Genomic DNA, 24,188 nt, shown 5'->3' with positions numbered 1-24,188 from the left:
GAAAGGACAGCAGAGCGTAGGGCTTCAGAGTCAGACGCTGTGGATTGAAACCTGTCCCTGCTGTTGGAAACCATCCCTTATCAGGTGGGATCTGGGGTAAATTGCTTCTTGTCACCATGACTCAGTGTTCTTGTCTGTAAAAGTGCACAATGCTACCGCCTCATAGGACTGTATGCTAGTACATATAACATTCGTGGGAATCAATAGGATTTTAATAAATGATAGCACTTCCCGTTCGGGACATTCTGACACCTTTAGAAAGTCTTCCACGAGTGGGTATTAGACACATTCTAGTTAGAGAAGGCGCCTCGAAGGACCCAAGAGCTGAGCTGAGAGCTGACATAAATAGGGTGCTGTGTGGCACGGCCGGAGGAGAGACAGAGCTGGGAGGGAGAGAGGAGGCTGGAGAGCTCGGACAGGCTCTGAGGATCAAATAGCTTCTCCTTTTTTTTTATTAAAAAAAAATGTTTTTGTTGATTTTTAGAGATAAAGGAAGGGAGAGGAATAGAAAGATAGAAACATCGATGAGAGAGAAACATCATTAATTGGCTGCCTCCTGCACACCCCCCACCGGGGATCAAGCCCACAACCTGGGCATGTGCCCTGACCGGAATCAAACGGTGACCTCTTCGTTCATGAGTTGACGCTCAACCGCTGAGCCACACCAGCCGGGCTACCTTCTCTTTTTAAGGGTGCTGCAGTTTCAACCACTGCTCAACTGCAACCAACTCTGTTTCCATAAGGTAGCACATGCAAAGACCACTCCATACAACAGTCTGAAAACTAAAGCAGCACCTTTATTTTATACATACAAACAGTATAAAATGTTTATTATGTAAGAGCTGTGTTTTGTTTACAATATATTATATTGCTTCAAGCCAATGCCAAAAGTTCATACATTATATTCCCTATTTTATTGTGTTTACAATATATTATATTGTTTAAATGCCACTACCACAGTGTTATTTCTTTTCTTTTTTTAATAGTGAATTCTCTGGAATCATGGTAAGCTCAAAATATATTGTATGGAGAGTTTAAAAAGAAGGGCAATTAAAAAATGTGACAAATGTCTAAATACATGACAATAAAATTTGAAATGCTGTAGTTTCAGCACAATTAACTGCTTCATCCAAACCCTTGTGATTTATGCTTATTTGCTCCATTTACCTTCTCTAATGTACCCCCAGCCCTTCGACACTACGAATGCATTGTGATTTTGGAAATTACCTGTCGACTATACATTGAAAAGACAAAATGTTAACCTGATCAACTGCCATAATATAAAACCTGTCCCAAAGCACTGAAACTAGAAAATCTATACCATCATGCTACAGACGTACTTAGAAAACTTAAAAGGAAGAGTAAATATCAGCTCAGTGATTTATAATGAAGCTAATAAAATTCAGGCCAGTATTCTTAACTGTAATGAACATTATTTGAACATTCAACACATGAAAGGTTAACAAAGGCTATGAACTTGGTGTAACTTAAAACGTTTCAGATGTCGGAGTTCACCAGACGTAATTGGATTCAGGTGGATCCCGCCGCTCCTCGGCCTTTTTAGGTGAAGGCGTGTGCTGCCGGAGCCCGGCGCCTGCTGGCCTCAGGGCATGCATGAGGCTGGCTCCGTACCCTGCAAAATTATTCACAGCTTAAAAGAAAAGAAACTACAAAAACAGGCTCTTCAGATTCATTATTAACCATTCAAATGAAATCCATTTTCCCTTTTCAACCCACAGCAACCACAAAAAGCTACCTGCAGGAAGAGATGTTACAGGTTCAAAATCTCTGATAAAAGAAACCCATTTTACTAACTCCATCAAATCCGGCTTCCAGGGAATGTCTGACTCACTGTGTATTTTGGCCAGGCAGAAACTCTTGATGCAAAGTTTGGACTGATGGGGTCGAATGGAAGGATCTTCTCCACCCAAGGGCTAGGAAGGATCTAGCCCTGAGGTCTCAAATGCAAGGATACTTCCACAGAGGATTGGATCACTGACGCTTTTCACTGCATTGCAGAACTAGCCTCAATTATACTGTTCAATATAACCACCTCCACTCTTCATATAGACCATACAGTCAGGTGTAGTTGTTCCCCTTACACAAAATAGGAATCTTGTAAGAATTAAGGAGTTCCACTGTACATTTAGAGAAAGGGTTATGATATGAACTGACTCCTTATCAACGGGGATTTGTGAATTTAGTCAAGGTGGGCATCTATCTATTTCCAGCTCAGTTGTGGTTAAGCAGAGTGTAGCACTTGAGACCTCCTTTCCTCTTCCTTGTGAACTTTTGGAGCTGCTCCGAGAACAGACTCATGTCTACTGATTTCCTAAAACTGATCCAAGACAGCAATCACACTGTAAAAATCTGCCTCCATCTTCCTGTGCATTAGAGTCAAGTTCGGCATTTCATTGGTTCCTCGAGGTTTTTAAATGTAAGCATGCCATTAAACAAGCACTGGGAACAGAATGCTTTGTGCCTGAATGTGTGTCTTTGAATTGTCACTGTGTAGGTTAGTAGCTCATGGAACAGCCAAAACATGAGCCAACAATGCGCTGGAGGAAATCCCTACCCTGCTGCTGGCCCTGCCACCCATGAAGCCCACACCTCCCTGCTGGTGGGGGTGAGCCTAAGCAGAGACGGCTGCCTCCAGACTCTCCTCCCCACTGAGACGCCTGGGTGCCTGGGACCTCCCAATGTGTCACCCACTGGGAATCTGTTCATAGAAGAACACGGTCCCTTGTTACCTCCCTCTACTCTAAATAAACCTCATTCTTTCAGCCTGATTCTCTTAGCTAATGTGCAAAATGGCTGGGTGGCCTCTCTCGGAAACAAGTTTGCATTTCAGTCAAGCCCCAGGGCATCTTCTGCACAATGCCTTGATCGGAAGGATGTGCACTGATACCGAGCTTTCGGCAGGGTAGTCTGCAGGGTTGGCAGACCTGTCAGAATTGCTCATCTTTACTCCACGATGGCCCCCAACTTGTCTTCTTTTCGGAAGAGAGACCGGGAGTGTCAGCAGGGACAGCGCCCCTCGTGCTGTCCTCCCGTCACGCTCAGGGGCCGCCCAGCTGCAGCTATGGGTCCCAGAGGACCTTTGTAGTTGAATCCTGGGGTGTATGATCTGACCTCATCCCTAGGACTTCTGAAAAGGTACTCCGACTTGGCGACAAGCTTCACTGTTTGTATTCAGTTGAGGGTAGAACAAAGGGTTTGGTTTACTCTTTTCCAAAATAGCTCTAGAAATGGTTAGTTTTCTAGAGGTCTTTTAGTCTAAAGAGGGTTTCCTGTACGTATGTCCTAACAGGGATACTATTCAGCTGTTACCACCCGGGTAAAGGGCTATTTTCCAAAGGAGCCACATTTCTTGTTAAGCTGTGCCCACCTGAAGCCATTCAATCTACCATCTAATCAATTCAGTAGGTGAAAAAGAATGAAATCTATGCATTAGTGTAGCCTAGACCAGACCCAACTACTTTAAAATAAGTAAGTAAACATGTACACCTACATACAAATATATTATATATACATAAGAATAATATAATGTGAGCATTTAAAAATATGCACAAAAATAAAAAATTTGAGATTGAAAAATATAAATGTAAATATTTATGTTACCTATGTATTTATACTAATATAAGTAAAATAATATAAAATGTATTTTTAAACTAATATTTTTCCTCCACACCCCAGCTGATCATTTCCACATTCACTGGGCTACAGGCATCACCCTTTGGAGACCCTGGATCTAGAAAACCATCTGACATGTAAATAATGTGTTCAATTGTATCCATTATTTTGGAGACACAATATGATAGACCAGCAATTTTCAAACCGGTGCGCTGCAAGAATTTTTAAAACATGTAGCACCCGACTATTTAGTCAGGGGCACTGACCTCTTTTCCCTTAGACTGTCAAATAAAAAAAAAAGACAACCACCAACACAACAATAGCCATCTGGTGTGAATGAATCACAGTTATAGCTACTTTTTTTCCATCAGATTGGCAAAAAATATATTTTTGGTGTGCTGCAGAATTTTAGTAGTTTATGTGTGCCGTGAGATGAAAAAGGTTGAAAATCGCTGTGCTAGACACAATCTGGACGTCTGTTATTGCAGGGTGTTGTATGACTGCAGTCTTCCTTTCCCCAGCTTCGGAGACTGGGCTCTAGCTGCCAGCTGCACTGAAGCTGCATTGTTTCTTTGGTTCACTTGCAAATTGCCTGTCCCTCCCACTAGAACCTGGGCTCCACCTGGCAGAGCCTTTCCTGTCTGTTCACTGGTGTGTCCCCAGTGTCCAGATTCATGCTTAGCACAAAGATATCAATCAAAATGAAACGGCTGCATTTAGCCAGTCTCATTTTGTGTATAAAACAGGCCAGTGCTTTATTATCTCAATACCTAGTTTGTTTTTGATAGTCAGTAAATTTAAAAAAATGCAACTCCTTCATTAGCATCTCTCCCATACTCCATAGACCCTTTCTTTCTCTCAAAATAATTCATTTAAAACATACCATACCAGTACAATTTAAAAATTTTAGAGAGCAAAACTCTTCACGTTTTATATGTTAGTCGATAAACCTTAAATGAAAAAATCAGAGCCACATAGATACTAATTCCACATTTGATTTAAAATCGTACTTTTCCTTGTCATTGCTTTCATCCTTAATAGACTGTGTCATCACTCAACCTGTTTTACTAATTTAATCTAGGAAATATCTGTGGTGATATTTTACAGATGGGATATTTTGCAATGAGGCATTCTCTCTACACTCTGAAGCTCAGGCTCTGCAGCGTAGAGAGCTGTGAGCAGCCGCAGGGAGCGCGGGGGAGAAGAGGCAGAGGAGAGGTTGCTTTTAATGAAATGGAAAGCAGGCTCAGTTACGAGTTGTCTTTTAGTCTTGGGAGCCAAGAAACAGACGTGAAAGAGGCCGCCTCTGCTGACGCGCCCACTCACTTTTATTGCAGTGTCTTCCATGCCAGCCTTCCTGACACTGGCATTTGTTGGGCTCGTGGCAGGTTCCGTGTGTCCCGCAGCCAGGCTCGCAGACAGCTAGAATCAAAGGAGATAAAAAGAATGTCTCCTGAGCTTTCATTTTTCAACAGGATGACACAGCTGTTTTTCTGGCAGTTCTTTAGAATGTGTTAGTTTTGGCTTCATCCCCTGCTTTTTTTTGGCTTTTTTTCCCCTAAGCCAATTGTCAGCTACAAGTTGGTTTGTGACTTATGAAGAAAGGCCTGAGAGTGACCTTAAACTAAGCTGCACGCGTCTCATTCACAGAAGACGCTCAGCCGGACTTTGAAAAGCTGGGCAAGGGAAGTATATTTCCCTTAGAGAACTCCTAAGGGTTAAAAAGTCGAGTTATGTGTATGCATGCGTCTAACTTCTTATGCATGTGTGGACTGCATACGATGCCTGTGGTCTACATGAAGGAAGCACATGTGTCCGCGGAGGAAGGTGAAGCGCGATGCCCGGGGCCGCGGGTACTTACGCTTTGAACAGAGGTCTCCTTGGTAACCTTTGGAGCACTTACATTTGCTTTTGCCAATGCATTTACCTCCATTTCGACAGGGTTGTGGGCATTTGCCTGAAACAGAGAAGGCAAATAAGCAGGGAACTCCGTGCTCCGTTCAGGGGTGGTCACGTTTTCTCAAAGGGACTGAAAGGCTCTGGGACCATAGCTCGTAAGTGGCAGCTCTTTCCGCTCATCCCAGGGCTAGTCTGGCTTTGACTCTGTTCGAACTTCGTTTTTGGAACACACAGGCTAATATTCTTATAATTTTGAACACGTATCTTCTACAATATATGTGTTGCCCAAATGCTATATTTACATTACTTTCTAACAAACAGAATCATATTGTAACTGATGCGTAAGCACTTGTCATTTAAGATGCACTAGAAGCTGAGATACGACGACCCTATAAAGGATCTTTCCTCTGAGCTCTGATTTTGAGCGTCACTCTCTGAAAGCAGGCCTGCACCTGCACCTGACAACATCTGTCTTAGCCCAGGATTCTCCAGAAATCCTAGGAAACAGGAATGGGGGGATGGGAAGGGTGAAACGGGAGGAGGGAAGGCCGACACAAAAGTGTTTGGGGTGGCTCATGGCTCTGGCGGTGGCGCTCTCTCCTGCTGCGTCCTTCTGAGGACCCTGCCGATGGCACCTTCAAGTCTTCTCAGAGAAGGGAGGGGGCAGCACTTATGCACCAGCACCTGTCTCCCACTGGCCAAGGGTCACCCCATGGGATGACCTCCTGTGCTTCCACTCTGCAACAGTGCGAGTACAGGCTGTACTTTTTTAGGACTCAGGAGTCTCTTAGTGGAAAGCAAGGGAAGTGCGGAGCAGCTAAGTCGAGGTTCAGTCAGGCTAAACCTGTGCCCCCCAATTGTAGCGGTGGCTGGAGTGAAAGGCTGGCTGAGAAGGGTGTCAGGTGGGGCACAAAATGGGCCTAATACCACACCTATGCATTTCTCTGAAATGTCTCAGATCCTAGTAATAGCCACATGAGTATTGCTAATGTTTCCACAGATCTTTGAATCACAGGATTTTAAAGCTGGAATGGGGCCTTAGATGTAAAAACTAATAATTTTCTTCTTATTCCAGAAGCTATTTACTCTCCCTCTGCAATCTAGAATTTGCCACCCGAAGGCTGATATTTTTGAAGAAGTAGAAGAGAAAGGTTTGTCCACCCAGAGCTGAAACCACATCCTGTAGCTGGCACAATGGTGCCGCAAAGAGAGCAAACAGCCAATAGATTTGGGTAGCGGAGGAGTTTGGATTTTTTGGTTTTGTTATTGTTGTTCTTTGTCTTTTCCACGTTAGCAGAATACTCATCACAAGGGCCCAATGCATAAGGAGAAGAAATGAAATCTTTATCCTAAAGCAAAGCACCTTTCATTCCTTAAGCTCTTCTTTTTATGGTCAAATGAAGCTTTGAGAGAAGTGAACTATTATATATTTTACCGGCAAGCAGGCAAGCACTATGCTTGACAAACATGAAATGAATTCCATTATGAAAATCATTTTGCTAAAAATACACATTATTTTTCCTTTTATTTATCCAAATGGACTTTCTTTGTATATAAATCAAATTAAGCAGTATTTGGTTGGTGGAGATAATATAGACTTAATATTGAGATGTTAGAGACTCTCAAAAAGCTAGAATGCCATGAGACCTTTAGGTTTTCCTGATGCATGGGGTGTTCCAGAAACAGGAACAACCTTAATTATTAAAACAACCTTAATAATAGAATACCACCTTTTTGTTGACCATTAAAAATCCAAAAGGGTCCTTTTTGCTAGGTTTGGATACAAAGAATAGCATTTACTATGTGGTCAAGATCCCAACCCTTACCTAAAGAAAAGGAGTACCTACCTCTGAATTTCTATTTGCATTAAAAAAAAATCTGACTCCATCATAAACACAAAATTGAATCATATCCCATTCTCAGTGTTCTGCAATGCACTGAGGTTTTTCAAGTAAGCAAGATGTGGGACAATAATTATAGGGCAGAAAAGACAGGGTACTTATTGTGAAATACTTGGTGAGCCCAAATTTCCCCATGTTCTATGAGAAGTAAACTTGGTCACCAAGGACAACACAGAGAATGACTGGTGGAGAGAACTTTTTCATCGGCTTCATGGCTCTTTATGTTTTCTTGGCAAGAGGGAAGTGAGCCCCCTTAGGTTCACTGTTGCCTGGCAGGAGAACATTCTCTCCTGGTTGTCACACAACAGAAATATGACTGCAGGCAACCAGTAGAAGGCCATTCCTGGAACAAACTTCCCAAAGCCAAAATCTCATGAAGATGGATTGTTTTAAAAATTCAGAGTCTCATAAGTATCTTTAATATTGACTTCCTTTTCCTGAAAATATTTTATAACCAAATTCTATCCATTAGACAGTGGGAAACTGAGTCAGCTTGAGAGATGGCCTAAAAGAGGCCAAGAATTGCTGGAAGACAGATTTGACTAAGTTTAAACAATTAGCATTATTATTATAATTGGTGGATGAGTCCAGTGAGAACAATGAGATAAGATATTGACAAAATAAAGACATTAAACTTTCTCCACCCACTGGATTGTGGGATACCTTCAGTTCGCTACTCATCTTCACGTAGAAAAGGATTTAAAAGGTTTACCATCAGTACCAACAACCATCATCTCTGGGTCTTAGGGTTATGGGTGATCTGTAATTGTTTCATTCAATATTCTAAATTTTTTACAGAGAACTTTTATAATACTAAGAACCCATTCAGTTATTTGAAAAACCCATTTACCATACAGTATAAATAATTTGTGTGGTCTTGTTAATTGAAGGTTCATTAAAAAATTTTAGGGAAATCTATAAACCTTAAATAACAATAAATGTATATTATATCCCAACACATCGAATCACAGTCTTATTGGTTAATCCACAAGTGTATCATAATCAAGTCAGAATGAAGTTTGAGAAGATATCAATCCTAATAGAGGCCAGAAAAACTGAAAATATAAATGACATCAAAATACATATTTTCATTAAGAAAGGACAATAAGTAACAAGGATTGGCAAGGCTGTGGAGAAACTGGGACCCTTGTACATTACTGGTGGGAATGTAAAATGCTACGGCCTCTTTGGAAAATAGTTTATCAGTTCTTCAAAAACTTAAATACAGAGTTAACATATGGTTTGGCAGGTCCACTCCTACGTGTAGACCCAAGAGACCTGAAAACATGTTCACACAAAAATTTGTACACAAATGTTCATAGCAGCATTATTCATAATAGCCCCAAAGTGGAAACAACCAAATGTCCACCAACTGATGCATGGGTAAACAAAATGAGGTTGGTATAGCCATACAATGGAATATTATCCAGCAATTAAAAGGAAGCAATGATAAATGCTACCACATGGACGAACCTTGAAAAGATCATGCTAAGTGAAAGAAGTCGGACAAAAATGGCTCTATGTTATATGATTCTATTTATAGGAATAGGAATAGGAAAGTCTAGAGACAGAATAGGAAAATCTAAAGAACAAGAAAGTAGATTAGTGGTTTTCAGGATCTTAAAAAAGAGGAAATAAGGACTGACTCCTAATAGGTACAGGGTCTCTTTTGGGGGTAATGACATGTTTTGGTATCACATAAAAGTGCTGCATGAAAATATACTGGATCGCATACTTTATAATAGTAAATTTATGGTATGTGAATTATATCTCAATTTAAAAATAAGAGTACATAAAATAATGAGCTTTACATAGCTCAAGGAACTGTTTCATCGTTGGTCCAACTATGAGAGAATATTCCAGAATTCAAAGAATTACAAAGACTGTAAAGCAGTTATTATAGTTGGAAGTTATTTCTTTTGTCTGCTTTTAAAATTTCTCCTTTATTTTCTGATGTATCCTATAAAAGCACAGGTTGTCATTAAAAAAAACCACAACATAATTCAACTTTTTGTGTCTATTACACCAGAGGTACTTTTCTACCCAAGACCCATTCCCATCTTTTTCTGGTAATGTGGCTCCTGTAATGGAAACAGAAAATTTCCTAAAAGGATTTGAGTATGACGTGTGATAGGGATAATCCGGAGCTTTCAAAGGCCCACATTTTTGGTGCAGTCAGGAAAAAAACCACACAGAAAAAGAAAACACTGTCTCTGCCAATGGAAAGGCTGTAAACCTAAGGGCATGAAAGGGCACACTTACATGAGGAGGAATGAGCCCATAAACAAAGATTCATAAACATGAACCAACTAACGACGCACAATCTGAGAGTAAGCACAGGGAGAAAATTGAGGGGAGTGAGTTCGCAGATACCTTTATCAGGTCTGGGTAACTAATAAGAACAGAAACCACATCCTGACAATTAATTACATGTCCTATGGAAACTTCAGAGGTATTTCATTTGAACTCTATAAAAAATGGTTACTTCATCTAGTACTCATTAAAGTACAAGAACCCACAAATAAATTAGAGGTTGAAAGTTAAAATAGGAAGTCGGTATTATTCAATTTTGAACCCACAACTTCAGAAACTATGGCTGTACCAGACACAGTGGTGTTTTACAGATATAACGCGGCTGGAAATGAAAATGCCATGTTCCGGGCCCTCCGGAAGGCAGGCACAGGGCCCGCTGCGCCTCCCTGAGCGAGCGGCGCTCCTGCCTCTGGATCATGAAGCGTCCCAACCGGTTGGCTCAGTTCTGCCTCTAGCAGAGCACTTCAGTGATTTGCTGAGGGCCACATGGTGGCAAAGCCAGGACAAGCAGTTTGATGTCCGGATTCCCAAAACAATGATATCTACCACATTCCACCTGTAAATTTTCACTTTTCTGTATTGGAGCAGGACAAACATGTGGTGAAGGCATACCATGCCCCAATCTTAAGTTTAACAGCTCAACTGTTTTTTACATAAATAAAACACTCCCGTGACACTTCATCAATCAAGATATAGAGCATTTTTGGCAGCCCATCAAGTTCCTTTGTGCCCCCAACCGCTGTTCTGGTTTCTGCCTGTCCTTGACCTTCCCAAAGGCAGAATCATGCGCATGCGCGTTTTTGGGTCTGGCTCCTTGGACTTGACCTAACACTGGTGCGGTTCGTTCACGTCGCTGTGTGCTATCATTTGTTCTTCTCTGCGGCCGTGCGCCCCTTTTCCCTTCTCCTTGGGTCTGTCATTTTTTCTTAGGTGGGTTGCTCGGCTCGGCCTAGTTTGGAATGTGCAGCGAGCAGCGGAGGGAAAGCTGAGTGCAGGGAGCTGAGCACATTCCAGCCGCCCCAAAGCTCTGGTCTACAGCTCTGGGCCGAAACCATGGCTCGGAACAAGGAGAAGGGCCCAAAGTCACCAAGCGGGACGCAGCGCGCTGAATAACCCACATGCAGGGTCGGAGGGCGTGTGCTCCGAGTCCTCTGAGCTGAGCTATGTCCCTCCATCCCACCTTTAGCCAAATGAACAGGGGCTGAGTCCCGTGGAAAGAAACCACTGGCCTGAGGCCTTGGACAAGCGACCATTGTCCCTGGGCTTCAGATTGCTCATTGATAAAATGAAGGGGTTAGATGGAGTTTCTAAGGTCCCTAAAAATCAAAGAGAATGCAGAAGGTCAATACTCACTTATTTCACACTGTTCCCCCTCTAGTCCTGGAGGGCAAATGCACTTTCCAGGATAGAAGCAGGTCCCTCCATTAAAGCAGGTAGTCGAGCAGTTTGCTGTTAGAATAAATAACAGGGTATTGCATTAGACAGTGGGTTAAATCTAAAAAAAGAAAAAACTTCACTTACAGTTAGGTGGTACTTTGGAAGCATCTGCTTCTCGCCCATTTACTTATGCAGTAAAGTAAGTCTCTTTATAAATACAGGAATTGGAACCAACTGCCTGACATTTGCAGACTCCAACAACATAATAGGATACCATACACGTTACATAGTACCCTCCCAGAGGGGTTTCGTCTTAGTGTAAAGAGGCATGGTATATAAAAAATTATTTTTAAAAATTTCTTAGAAATTTCTATGCCCTTAAAAGAAGAAAATCACTATAAACCCCCCATTTTTTTTTTTTTTTAGAAATTAAAACATCATTTTTATATAAAACAAACATGAAGCTATATGGATACAATAGACATTTTGCATGATTTTAAAAGATAAAGCATAACCCTTTGAAGGAATTTGTTTGCACCCCACCCAAACCCAATTCATGTCGCCTCCCCTCCAGTTAAGGTGACACTCAGTGGACGCTTTGTAAAGCTCCTCACTTATATTCTTAAGCCAGATTCGCCTTAAAAGCTGTTTGCAATCGTGAAACCGGGAAATACAATGTCTAAAGGGAAGGAAGGTCCTACTTCACATAATGCTGCATGGAAACATACCCCCCACCCCAATTTTTTAAGCTAAAGGAAGAGGGAAATGGGGAAAACTTTCAAAGTCAAAATGGGTAAAAAGAAGAGAAGTCCTAAGTATTAGGATCCGGCAAAGGAGAAAGCAACTTTTTTTCGAAAGAAGAACAGAGATCCATCTTATGTAAAAGGGATTTTTTTTTTTTTTTTTAAATGGACTTTTATGATGTTTGGAAGAAGGGATACCTGGACTCAGGGAAAGACATCCTGCCGACCCTCGTGAGACCCCATAGGCAGGGAAGGGGCAAGAGCATGCGCCAGAGGGCTGAAAGCTTGGGTGTGTTATTGTGGGAGCGCAAGTCACTGGGTCACAAGGTAAAAGTCGGCGGTGTGTGATTCACACTAAACCCTCTCTCTTGGTGTCAACTTCTGGAATTTGACTACTTATTGGCACCTAAAATGAGAGAGGACAGAAATGGGGATGGAGGACCTAAAAATAGACAAGTCGGCTTATTTTATAAAGGAGACTAAAATTAAAGCTTGGGTTCTCAGATTCTCAGCAATTCCAGGTATATGGCCTATTTGTTCTTGTCCTATATAAAACGGGCCAAAGTTGGCTATAGATGAACAAAAGCTGAAGTAAGCTTCCAGTAGGAAAATCAGAAAGGAAATCCAAAGATTATGTGTGTGTGCTTTTCTTTGCAGAAAAGAAGTCCAACTAGAATGTTCTATGAATATCATGCTTCTTAAGTGAGAAAGCTTTAAAAAAAAAAAAATCCTAAGTATCTCCCAGCTTAAGACAATGATGTACTCATCTTGGCAAAAGCCTCCTGACGTAGAGGGGGGAACAGCAGCATTTGGGTATAGGATTTAGGATTTAGAATTTGGGTTTAAGAGAACAGGCTCTTTGAGTTTCCTAACTTTGCTACTTGGTGCTAGTATTGTTAGGACTGGACAGTTGTATCTGTGAGTGTGTCCTGTTTCCCTACTTGTCCCCGTTTCTCTTCGGGATAATAAGATGTGAAAACACCCAGGACCAGTGCCCACTTGGCCGCAGCCCTCTGGGCACTACCCCTTGTTAACCTGTAGAATGCAATGAACCTGGGAGCTTATGTGAAAGTTATGAAATATGACAAAGCTGGTTATAGAATCTGGCCACACTCTTAGTATTTGTATAATATTTTACCATCCAGACCAAACTCATCTACGTTTCTTCTGTGCGATCATTCTTGACCAGAAAAATGAGCTACAGACATTAAGTATCTTTCACAGGCACTGAGGGTCTGCTAGGCCAATGCTTACCGACTCAGTTCCTGAAGTTTGTGCCTGATGTCCCAAGAGCCAACAAAAGTTAATCTTTAATGTTTCTTTCAGTATGTAGAGCTAAGGTCTAGCTCCATGCCAGCAATTAAACCATTTTTCAGAAGCTCTATACACCCTTCTGGACAATAAAAGCATTTTTTGTTAAGGTAGTAAAAAAAATTGTTTTTAAATGTTCCCAGGTCTCCAGTAAGATCAAATGAAATTTCAACAGACTTTCTAAAAGAATTTTAAAAATAATTTGGAATCTAACAAGGAGAAAAATTTTTCATCTGAAAGGTAAAATATTGCCAAATGTAAAACATACTGGAATGCAGATAGATATTTTCCTTCAACAGGGATCAGGTAGCATTTGTGAACCCACATCAACAGGAAAACAATGCCGCTGACCCTCCACTGTGCAACCTACGCCAGGAACAGCCACATCCACGTAAGCGGCCTCGCAAATGTTCTCGTTAAACCTGCTAATACCTGAGTTCTTTATCCAGATCTCTGAAGGATTTGCTTTACTTCCTAATCGTTTTGATATAACATGAACTTAATTCTGCTTCAAGAAACGCCCAATTCTGAAATAGCAGAGATGCTGACTGCGAATTTTAGACAAGTACAAAAAAGATTCACAACGGAGAATTTTACCCACTGGCTGTTAATTATTATCAGTGTCGCTGGTGCTTACTTTTTATAAATCTAAATTTTAAAAATTGTCTTTGACCCAATGCTCTACTTTTAAAGATCATTTAAAAATAAAAGGTAGAGAGGGTCTCACGTATTGTCTCAAGTAGCCGTGGGGTATAGGGACCAGGGTTCAATGGTTAATTTCCATTTAGAAATGTGAAAAGCAGGACCCACGTCAAGGTATTTGCCCAGATCCAGAGTGACTCACGGAGGAACCAGGACCTGAAACAGGCAGCCTGGGCGTCAACACGGCACAGGGCAGATGTGAATGTGGACCAAGCTACTCAAGTTCTATGGCCTCATTTACCTGAGAACGTGATGCATAAAAGTTTACATTTCTCAAAGGTTGTTGAGAATAAAATCAGATAATTGTATGAAAGTACTTGCACCACAAAATAGCAGGCAACTGAAATTATTATTCTGCAACTCATGCTACGGGCTGGGCTCTTTCCTTTAGCTCCCCTTTCTTTCTTTAAAGCTGCTCATTCCAGTCTTAACTGGTGCTAAATGCATTGTCACTAAAGAGACATCTTGGAAAGATAACACTTATTTTATTTCAGGCATATATTTCTTTTAAAAAATAGTGCTCTGCCCGGCCAGGGCGGCTTAGCAGTTAAGTATGGACCTATGATCCGGGAGATCTCAGTTCAATTCCCGATCAGGGCACATGCCCGGGTTGTGGGCTGGATCCCCAGCAGGGGGCGTGCAAGAGGCAGCTGATCAATGACTCTCTCATCATTGATGTTTCTATCTCTCTCTCTCTCTCCCTCTCCTTTCTTCTCTCTGAAATCAATAAAATATTAAAAAAAAAAAAAATAGTGCTCTACTCATTCAACTACCACTTTTGGCACAAGGACAATTTCATTAAATGCACACACTCTGCAGGATATTACTTATTTTTTTTCCTTAAAAGATGTGAACTGGGCAAAATAGAGAGGTATCTTGTAAAGAGTATGAATCATTCAATAATAGTTTAGGGCCAAGTCTGAATCCACTTTCTAAGAGTAGAATCTGGCTGTGATGCTGCATTACAGGAAGGAGGAACCCGGTGTCTCAGGGATGTGATCTGTAAACAGAGCTTTGAATTGGGGGACAGTGAACTTCTAGGTCAGGCAATCTGGAGCATGTTGTTTCATTTCTGTCTTAGAAGTTCACCCATAAAGCTGATTAGGACCTACCAAAACTCATGTGGCAAGGACACCTAGTTGCTCACAAAAATCCAGGCTCCCCTTCCGTAAAGTTGTCAGTGGAAGACAGCTGTCCAGCCAGGGACAGCATTTTTCCTGCCTGCTTCCAAGTAGACATGGGTTAATTCCTACCTATGGAATAAGTGTGGAAGTTTTGTGGGTCACTTCTGAGCCAGGATTTTTTTTTTTTTTTTTGTGTGTGTGTGTGTGTGTGTGTGTCTTTGTTTTGTTTTTAAGCAGTGCTTGCTCCAATCTCTCTTTCTCTGCTTATTGGATGGATCCAAAGAGCTCCAAAATTCTATGCAGGACCACAGATGGAAGGTCCCTGGGTCCCTAAGTCACTGCATGGAGCAAAGTTGCCCTGCCCACTGACCAGGTAGGTAATTCCTGCACAGGAGCATTCTGTGAGTGAAAATAAACTTCTACTTTGTTAAGCTACACTAAAAGGTGGGGTTAAAGTTATTACAGTGGCCAGCAAAGTGATACACCCTATTTACAGTGCTGTTATGAAGAGTGACGATATATTAAATACATATCTTTTATCAAACATTTAAAAAGTAAAAAGAACCTTGTTCTTAAAAAAACAAACAAACCTGTTACCTTTATCACAGTTGACTCCATAGAATCCAGGTGGGCAGATGCAGAAACCAGGAGTAACACAAAGCCCGCCATTCATACATCGTGGTGTGCAAAGGGCTGGTAGGGAGAGAGAGAGCTTTGATTAAGGCCACAGAGGGTTTGTGGCAGGAGCACTTTAGAAATGTCAATAATATAACAGGTTTACATTTTCAAGCTTTGTGGTTGACTAAAAAATTGTCACTCTTAAGAAATACAAGTTCTCCATATTAAAAATTATTTTTGTGCTGTAAGTCAGACTTTTTTCTCATATCATATTATTTTTTAACCAATTTCATGGAAGAGAATTTTGGAACTGTTCCATCTGAATGGTGATCAAAATTTGCCCAGAATCATTATTTCAACTAAGATATGGTATTAGGACTGTAAATAATTTTTCCTGCCCTATTTCCTTGATCTTCTAATTCCAAAATAGATGCAAACCAAAAAAATCCTTATTTCTTAAAGATGAAAAATATTGCCCAGCTGGGCATGGCTCAGCAGTTGAGCGTCGACCTAGGATCCAGGCGATCAGGGTTCGATTCCCGGTCAGGGCACATGCCCGGGTTGCGGGCTCGATCAATGACTCTCTCATCATTGATGTTTCTCTCTCTCTCTCCCTCTCCCTTCCTCTCTCTGAAGTCAATAAAGATATATTTGAAAAAGAAAAAAAAAGATGAAAAATATTTTGATTATTTTGGTCAAATAAGCTCTTAGTATTTAAGTATCTTGGGGTTAATACACATTTTCTTGTTTATCTTTTTTTTTCATATAACTTCCTTAATAGTGATTTCACTTAAACGGATGTGCTCACTACACAAATTATATTCATTCTTTTTTTTTTTTTTTGCCTTATAGCAACTTTATAACTTAGGTATAGACTCAATCGTGAATTAAACTACTTTAAAAAATCTTTATTGATTTCAGAGAGAGGAAAGGAGAGGGAGAGAGAGAGATAGAAACATCAATGATGAGAGTCATTGATCGGCTGCCTCCTGCACGCCCCTTACCAGGGATGGAGCCCACAACCCGGGCATGTGCCCTGACTGGGAATTGAACCACAATCTCCTGGATCCTAGGTCAGTGCTCAACCTCTGAGCCACGCCAGCCAGGCTAACCTACTTTTTTTCTCTTTTAATTTATCTTTATTGTTGAAAATATTACAGATGTCCCCTTTTTCACCCGACTAACCTTCTTTTAATTGGAGTAGAAACTTTCAAATCAATCATAATACTAGCTTTTAAATGCAATTTAAGTAGAGGGGAAGAAACCTCAAAACTTTTATAAGATTATGTCGAAGCATAGTATATATAATAGTTAATATTTGGTGGGGGGGAGTTGCCACAAAGAATGTAGACATTGTGCCAAAGTTCTCTGACCCTGTCACCACATATTTGGATTTAACAGAAAACCACTCCTAGAAGAAATACTTTCCAATAGCTCTTCTGTGGCTTTTTAAAGATTTCACCAATCCTTATAATGTGACCAGAAAAATAATTTCAGGGGATGTGTTAAAAACTCATGTGGGGCTCCTGCGTGACATGCATTTCACCGGGGAGCAAGCAGGGGGCGCCACCTTTACCTTTCTCACAGTGAGGCCCGTAGAACCCGTCAGGACACTCACAGACGCGTCTTTCGTTACAAAACCCTCCGTTTCGGCACCCTCCTGGGCATTCGGCTTCACCAAAGAGAAACAGGATTAAACGGACACCTTTGAGATCATGTTGGGCAAATCACCGCGAGCGTGAAGGGGTAGTGGCCGTTTTCCCCTGGTGCACCAATGACCCTAATTTATCGAACACCGACGCTTCTACCGCTTTCTCTCTATCCCACTTGTATTTCACTAAGTCTTCAAAGTAAGATTTTGTGTCTCTCAGTCTCACTTCCAACAGTATGGGGCTCGTGGAAGGAGGCAAAGCAAGCCTTACTGTGCCTTCATTCCCACCTGTTAATCTGCTGTGCCTCCTTAAAGTCACGCTGAAACAGGATCAACGACGGCGCCCTCCAGAATTCACCTTAAGAGGGCGGAATGACCCCTTGGTACATCTTCACAGCACTGAAAGCTTCCAGAGATAAATTCTGTGCTGGAAAAGCTTATGCCAGGATGGGAAAGGAGCCAGGCCTTCACGCTGAGGTGGGCATCCGGGGCGTGGTGGCGAGGGCCTCTGCCTGGCAGAGATCGCTAGCGTGATGGTGGCACCCTGGCCGCCAGAGGTCAGCAGCACCAGGCCTTGGACAGGGGGAGGGAGTGTTGCTCTGGCAGGTGGCAGTTGCTGGTATGACTGCCAACCTTGCTATGCATGAGGATCCAGAACAAGAAAAGGGGGAAATCCATGACCATAGGTAAGATACCCCTGGGGACTCCCAAAGACCCCGCTGGGCAAGGGGAAGGAGAGAGGCAGAAGACAGGGAATTCTGAAGGAGGTATTAGAGCTCCTAAAATTGAGAATGGGTCAAAGCAAAGAAAGTCTGTCTTAGTGCTGTTACTGGCCCCTGTGTGTATCACCCTCTCCTCCCACTGGTGTGATTATACAAAAACTTATCTACCTGCGTACCTACCTACCTACCTCCCTACCTACCTATGATTTTTACCCAGATCACACCTGGAGGCCTTATGAGCTTTCTCTTGAATCACCGTTGGCAGTTACCTTGTTGACACGTTTTAAAGAAGATCGCATTCTGAGGCGTCTGTAGGATGGTGTTGCCCTCAGAATTCATTACAATCACATTCACTTCAAATGCTGCCACTCCGTCTTGTTTCCCAAGGCAAGGGAAGCCAACTTGAACAACTAAAGAAAAAGAAAGTATTGAGAAACAGTTTACCCGGTCCATTCTGGTTTTACAGACATCTTGGTAAGGCAGACCAAGAACAAAGCAGCAATGTTCACATTTCATTATTTGACATCCTTGTATCTCCACTGGAGTAGGGAGTGTATTGCGATCATCTGGGCGTTCTCCACAGAATTGGACATGATGCTGGGTGGAGAAAGAATGGATTACCCTAGTAGCACGGAACTGGGGATATTTTGTTTGTAGTCTGGCTTGTACTATCCTGGAAAGATTTTCTCTGAAAATTAAAGGTACAAATAGGTAGCATAGATTAATTAATCAGGGGAAGAAACGTTGTGGGCATCTTCACCAGCCTCCATATAATCCAAAACACAGTTAAATATCAACATTTCAGAATCTATTAAATAAAGCCCTATGAGCTCGTTTATTTTTATTCTGTGTGCTTGAAAGTGACAAAATACCTTCTTCGGAAATATTCTATAACTCAGACTAGACTCCAGTCATTGGACTGAGTTAACAAAGTTATTATTTTCTCAGGCTATTTGTTACTATTAGGAAGTGTCCATATCTTGGGGAATTAAGAAGACAGTTTGGTGTGATAAAATAATCTCACGATAGCCTTATATCTCATGGTTTAAGTTCCTAAAGAGGAGGCCACTTCTATTTTGTGAGTCTAGTGATCACTTGGGGTGTGCATGCATTGACTTAGGAACCAGCGATGTTATTATACCTAGAGGGCAAGAAGGCCACCAATTGCAGAATAACCATGTCACCGGGTGGGAATTGGCTCAAGTCATTGGCTGAGAGACTGATTATGTAAATTTCTAAAATCTACTTGATTGTCATAACATATCTACTGGGACTGACCCAGCTGATCCACTAGACTTTAGTTCTTCCTTAGAAATAGGAAAAAATATTGCTAATAGGTATTCACATGAAATTTTGCTTCATTTTGTTTCTGTATGGCACGTAATAATTACTGCCAAGTTTGGGAAAATTATACCAAGCCAAGAAAAGTCCTTTTCCTTTAGGGTTTTCATAAACCTTTCCTCTAGGTTTATAAGAAAAAATGAGCTGGAAATTGGTCTGCTCTTTTCCATAAGGCACTGCACACAAGCTTCATACAATCTTCTTAACGTGCTTTGGCAACCAAACACTCCTCTCGAGGTTTTGGCATTGTCAGTGTTCATTACTGTGCTGGCCTCAAAATAACATGGATTTCCAGTTCTCCTGAACCTTAAAATGTTAGCACTGCAAATAATCAATTCGACATGATGAGAAGGATATATAGGTATTTTAACAGAAATCAAAAGAGAGAGAAAGTCAAAGTGGTGCCTGAAGTTTCAAAGTAAAATTGTCCCCGTTGAAAGCCTTGGCTTAATGAAATCTTATATATGAAAATGCCAACTTAGAAAACACAAAAATCCATCGTAGGGATTTCTACTTCAGAGGGAAGCAAAGGAACTGACAAATAATTTCTTTCCATTGTTAACTCTTTTATAATTTTCACTTTGTTCAATTATAAAAGTTTATTTATCTTTCTCATGAGTCTTTTTTTGGTTTGCTTGATGATGATTATTAATTGAATTTATTGGGGTGACATTGGTTAACAAAATTATACAGTTTTCAAGTGTATAATTCTATGATATATCATCTGTATTTTGCATTGTGTGCCTACCACCCAAAGTCAAGCCTGTTCTCATGAATCTTTTGCATGGATGGGAGGCCAATAATTGCCCCGAGGTATAAAAAGATGGGAGAACCTGAAAGGATACTTAAAGATAGAACTTTCAGAATCTTCCTCACCACATGTCGTCCTCCAAACTGTTACGTTCCAGGTGTATCTTCTTCCTGGACCTTATTCAGCCTCCACTTGGCAGCCCTCCTAACTCTTTTAAAAAGGCTCTTAAGTTTTATTTTAGCTTTCAGAATCCTGGTAGGAAAGAGATGTTTGTAGGTAAACGCTCAGTTTCTGTTTATCAGCACTGTTAAGAACAGTTACTATTTCGTCCATATTTTGAGATGTGCTAAAAGCAAACAATTTACGAATCGGGTTAAGGTCCAACTGCATGTTCACGTGCTCCAGTCATCCGGGGCCGCGTCTAGAGGGTTGGAGAGCTCGGGGGAAGCGTGGGACTTGCTAACACGGCCTCTAAGTCAGTCAACGTGAGAGATGCACAGAGAGTTCCTGGCCTGGGGTATAAAAAATATGGCCCTGAACAATCCCAGGGGAGAAAAACCAGGATGCAAAATCCAATAGAAACCTCAAGGGGGGAAACACACCGTAAGTAACTTTCTTTAGGGTTTTCCCAAGATGAGTTTTTCCCTCTAAGTTCAAAGGGTTCATCCATTCAATGAATATTTACTGAGTGATTACTATGTGCCAGTCACTGTTCTAAGCACTTTAGTAAAGAAGCCAAATAAAAACCCCTGCTCATTTTGGTACTTATGTTTCAGTGATTTATTTTGAAGACATTTTGTGATAGTAAAATATTTTAATCATTTAAACATCTAGAAAAGACTCCATTCATTGATGGATAGGATAGTTAGGTTGTTTCTGTGGCTTGGCGATGGTAAATAATGCTGCGGGTGTAGATATTTTTTGAGTTAGTGTTTTCATTTCCTTTGGATATATTCCTAGAAGTCAAATTGCTAGATCATATGGTAGTTCTATTTTTAATTTTTTGAGGAACCTCCATACTGTTTTCCATAGTAGCTGTACCAATTTACATTCCTACCAACAGCGTAGAGATGAGCCCTTTTCCCCACACCCACACCAGCATTTATTACCTCCTGACTTTTGATGGTAGCCATTCTAACAGGCATGAGGTGATAGCTCATTGTGGTTTTAATTTGCATTTACCTAATAACTAGTGATGTTGAGCATCTTCTCATGTACCTGATGGCCTTTCATATATCTTCTTTGGAGAAACATCTACTCAGGTTCTTAACCCACTTTAAAATTACTTTCTTTTTGCTATTGAGTTGTATGAGCTCTTTATATATTTTGGATATTAACTCCTTATCAGATATATGGTTTGCAAATATTTATTCCCATTCCATAGGTTTTCTTTTCACTTTGAGGACGGTTTCTTTTGCTGTGCAGAAGCTTTTTAGTTTGATGTAGTCCCACTCGTTTATTTTTTATTTTGTTGCTTGTGCTTTAGGAGTCATATCCAAAAAGTCACTGCCGAGACTGATGTCGAGGAGCTTTATTCCTGTTTTCTTCTAGGAGGTTCATGGTTTCAGGCTGTACGTTTAAGTCTTTAGTCCATTTTGAGTTAATTTCTGTGAGTGGTGTATATGTTAGCCTCATTTCAGTAAGTGACTTTTGTGAAACCTGTGCTCTACCCAGACTAGACTGCTTTCAGCTCCCAAAATGTGGCACACGCCCACAGAGCCCCGACTCTGCACACCCACCCTGAGTGTGGGTGTTCTTTCCCCTTCTTTCTGTCCAGTGTCCTTCTACTCACCTATCAAAATGCAAATCAGACCACACTTGCTCTCTGTAGCCTTTCCCAACACCCCCTCTGGCTATGTCATTTCACTTATATATGTCACAGACACCTCTCTCAATGATTGCATTACAATATATGATTTAATTATGGTTCTGCATCCTTTGCTAGACATAACATCTTCAAAGGCAAGGACCACACCTTATTTGTTTTTGTAATCTCAGCATCTAGTATTTGTCTGTCACAACCTAAGCACTGACATACACAAAGATATACCTTATGGGAGACACACCCATATACCTTTAACACACAGGCACACACTTGCACATATACACATGCACACTCACAGAAAGAGACAAAAACTCATCGTAGACAGCGGGAGATATAGAGTATAAAATATTAACAATGTGCACTCTGAAAAACACATGTACAAAGAAAAAGAGACACTGAAAGCAGAAAAAGCGTAGTCTCTCTACTTCCAAAGAATAATAGAAATGCAAAAGTTACGTTGTGCTTTTGCAACAAGCACATGTGTGGAGAGCCACTTTTACCAAAAGCTAGATGAAACTGGGCCAGATGCTGTAAAATCCAGTGTGGTCTAGGTTGTATAATCGAAACCGAGGTAAATTAAAACAACTCAGAAAAACTAAAGCAGATTGAACACAACTCACATGGCACTGGAGCACACGCTGATGTGCAACTGATTGCATGTAAACGAACTCTCCCACAGAAGTAAACAACAGCGTATTCTAACTAAATACCTCTTCCCACCGAGATGGGCACGGTGCTCGCACAGCCTCAGGCCCCGGTCACCCGAGCCTCTGGCCTCTCAAGGGAAAGGGGGGGAGGGGGGAGAGAGCTCATTCTGCACCCCACGGATTACACGCTGCCCCGTGATTAGAATCACCCCACGCAGAGTCATCAGCGCCCCAAGCTGAGCCGGCGGCCACTCATTCTCTCACAAATCCTGCGCACCCGCCCTGGGCCTCACTTTCTGGCGAGGGCTGGGTCACCAAGAAGGTGGCCCTTCCAGCCCTAGCGCCTATTTAAAAGTTTCTAGACACTGGATTCCTGAAAGTCTCGATGGAGACACACCACCGCTCTGTCGCTTTCACGGTATGACAGAGACGGAGTGTTCAAAGAGGCAAAGCCTGGGCTTTATGGAAACTGTGTTTTCTGTTACCCAGCTCAGTCACTTTACGGAACCACCCTGCAGTTTGTATTTCCTGTGTTTGTTCTCTTCAGATGCCAGGAGGCAGGCCCTTCGCAACTGTTAAAGATCAAGAGTTTGCTTTTTCAATGTTTAGGCGTAGAAAGAGTCTGTGGGATGAAAGAACAGCTTAGCAGCTCGGGGGGATAAAACAGGCCCGTAGAATAATGAACACTACCTGAATCCTTAGGAGCAAAGACACACTGATTTGGTTACTTTTTAATAATTCCAGGTACCCTCCGCTGCTCCCACTGTGGGGACCGAGCTAATGAGGCTAATGAATGCCCGCCCTGCAATGGGCTACAATTCCCATAAACTTCTTGCACCTGCATTTTTTGCAAAGAAATCCTACATCTGCCTCCAAAACCTATTGTGTGGGGGAGGAGTTGTACATGCAAAGTGTGTGTGTGTGTGTGTGTGTGTGTGTGAGTGTGTGTGCCTACACAAGTCACCTGGTACTGGAAGGCTTGTTCTTTTTCAAGTCTCCTTGCCCAAAGCATCACCCATTTTCCCCTCTAAATTTTATTACTTATAAAGATTCTAAATTATTAGAACATGATGTTATATCTAAATATGATCTATTAAAATAATCTCACATCATATGTTCAAACTCTTATTGGTTCAATATCCTAAGAAGTAGAATTTCAGTAAGCTTTTTTAACTACACACAGTAAGTGAATAAAGCTGGGAAGATTTAAGATGCAAGCATTAAATTAGAAATTCAAAAATTCAAGACTTATTGGAAGTTGAGCAGCTGTAACTGGGTAATTAATTTAATTGTGCATTTTAATGGGCTACAATGAGCTTGTATTCTTTTAATAATCAGAAAAAGATGAAGGGAAAAAATCAAAACTAGAAATAGCAATTAAGAGACATGTTATATACTTATTTTACTATGGACAGTTTCTATTAAGCCCTCACTGGTGGTTCACTTGGTTGGAGAATCATCCCATACACCGAAAGGCTGCGGGTTCAGTTTCCAGTCAGGGCACGTACCCAGGCAGTGGGTTTGATTCCCAGTTAGGGCGAGTGAGGGAGGTGACCGATCGATGTATTTCTCACCCTCCCCGTCAGATCAATAAAAGCATATCCTCAGGTGAAGATTAAAAAAAAAAGAG

At 41.4% G+C, this 24,188-nt stretch overlaps 1 protein-coding gene across 2 annotated transcripts in view; it reads right to left on the bottom strand.

Moving 5' to 3' along the window:
- Positions 1 to 777: 777 nt before the first annotated feature.
- WIF1 (WNT inhibitory factor 1) overlaps positions 778 to 24,188 on the bottom strand; it is a 68,421-nt gene continuing 45,010 nt past the window's right edge. Inside the window, exons 4-10 of one of the 2 annotated variants that reach the window (XM_081127194.1) lie at positions 18,264 to 18,404; positions 17,198 to 17,293; positions 15,601 to 15,696; positions 11,100 to 11,195; positions 5,495 to 5,590; positions 4,960 to 5,055; positions 778 to 1,633 (exon numbers count right to left, since the gene is read on the bottom strand). In XM_081127194.1, the coding sequence (XP_080983320.1) occupies positions 1,512 to 1,633; positions 4,960 to 5,055; positions 5,495 to 5,590; positions 11,100 to 11,195; positions 15,601 to 15,696; positions 17,198 to 17,293; positions 18,264 to 18,404 (743 nt within the window). In that variant the 3' untranslated portion in view covers positions 778 to 1,511. The remainder of the gene's footprint in view (positions 1,634 to 4,959; positions 5,056 to 5,494; positions 5,591 to 11,099; positions 11,196 to 15,600; positions 15,697 to 17,197; positions 17,294 to 18,263; positions 18,405 to 24,188) is intronic. The other variant, XM_081127195.1, reaches the window with a different exon arrangement.

The sequence above is a fragment of the Miniopterus schreibersii genome, assembly GCF_964146895.1.
Source record: "Miniopterus schreibersii genome assembly, chromosome: 2".
In the NCBI taxonomy this organism is placed as follows: Eukaryota; Metazoa; Chordata; class Mammalia; order Chiroptera; family Miniopteridae; genus Miniopterus; species Miniopterus schreibersii.
Note: the sequence above shows the minus strand (reverse complement) of the source record. Positions and strands in the feature narration are given on the sequence as shown.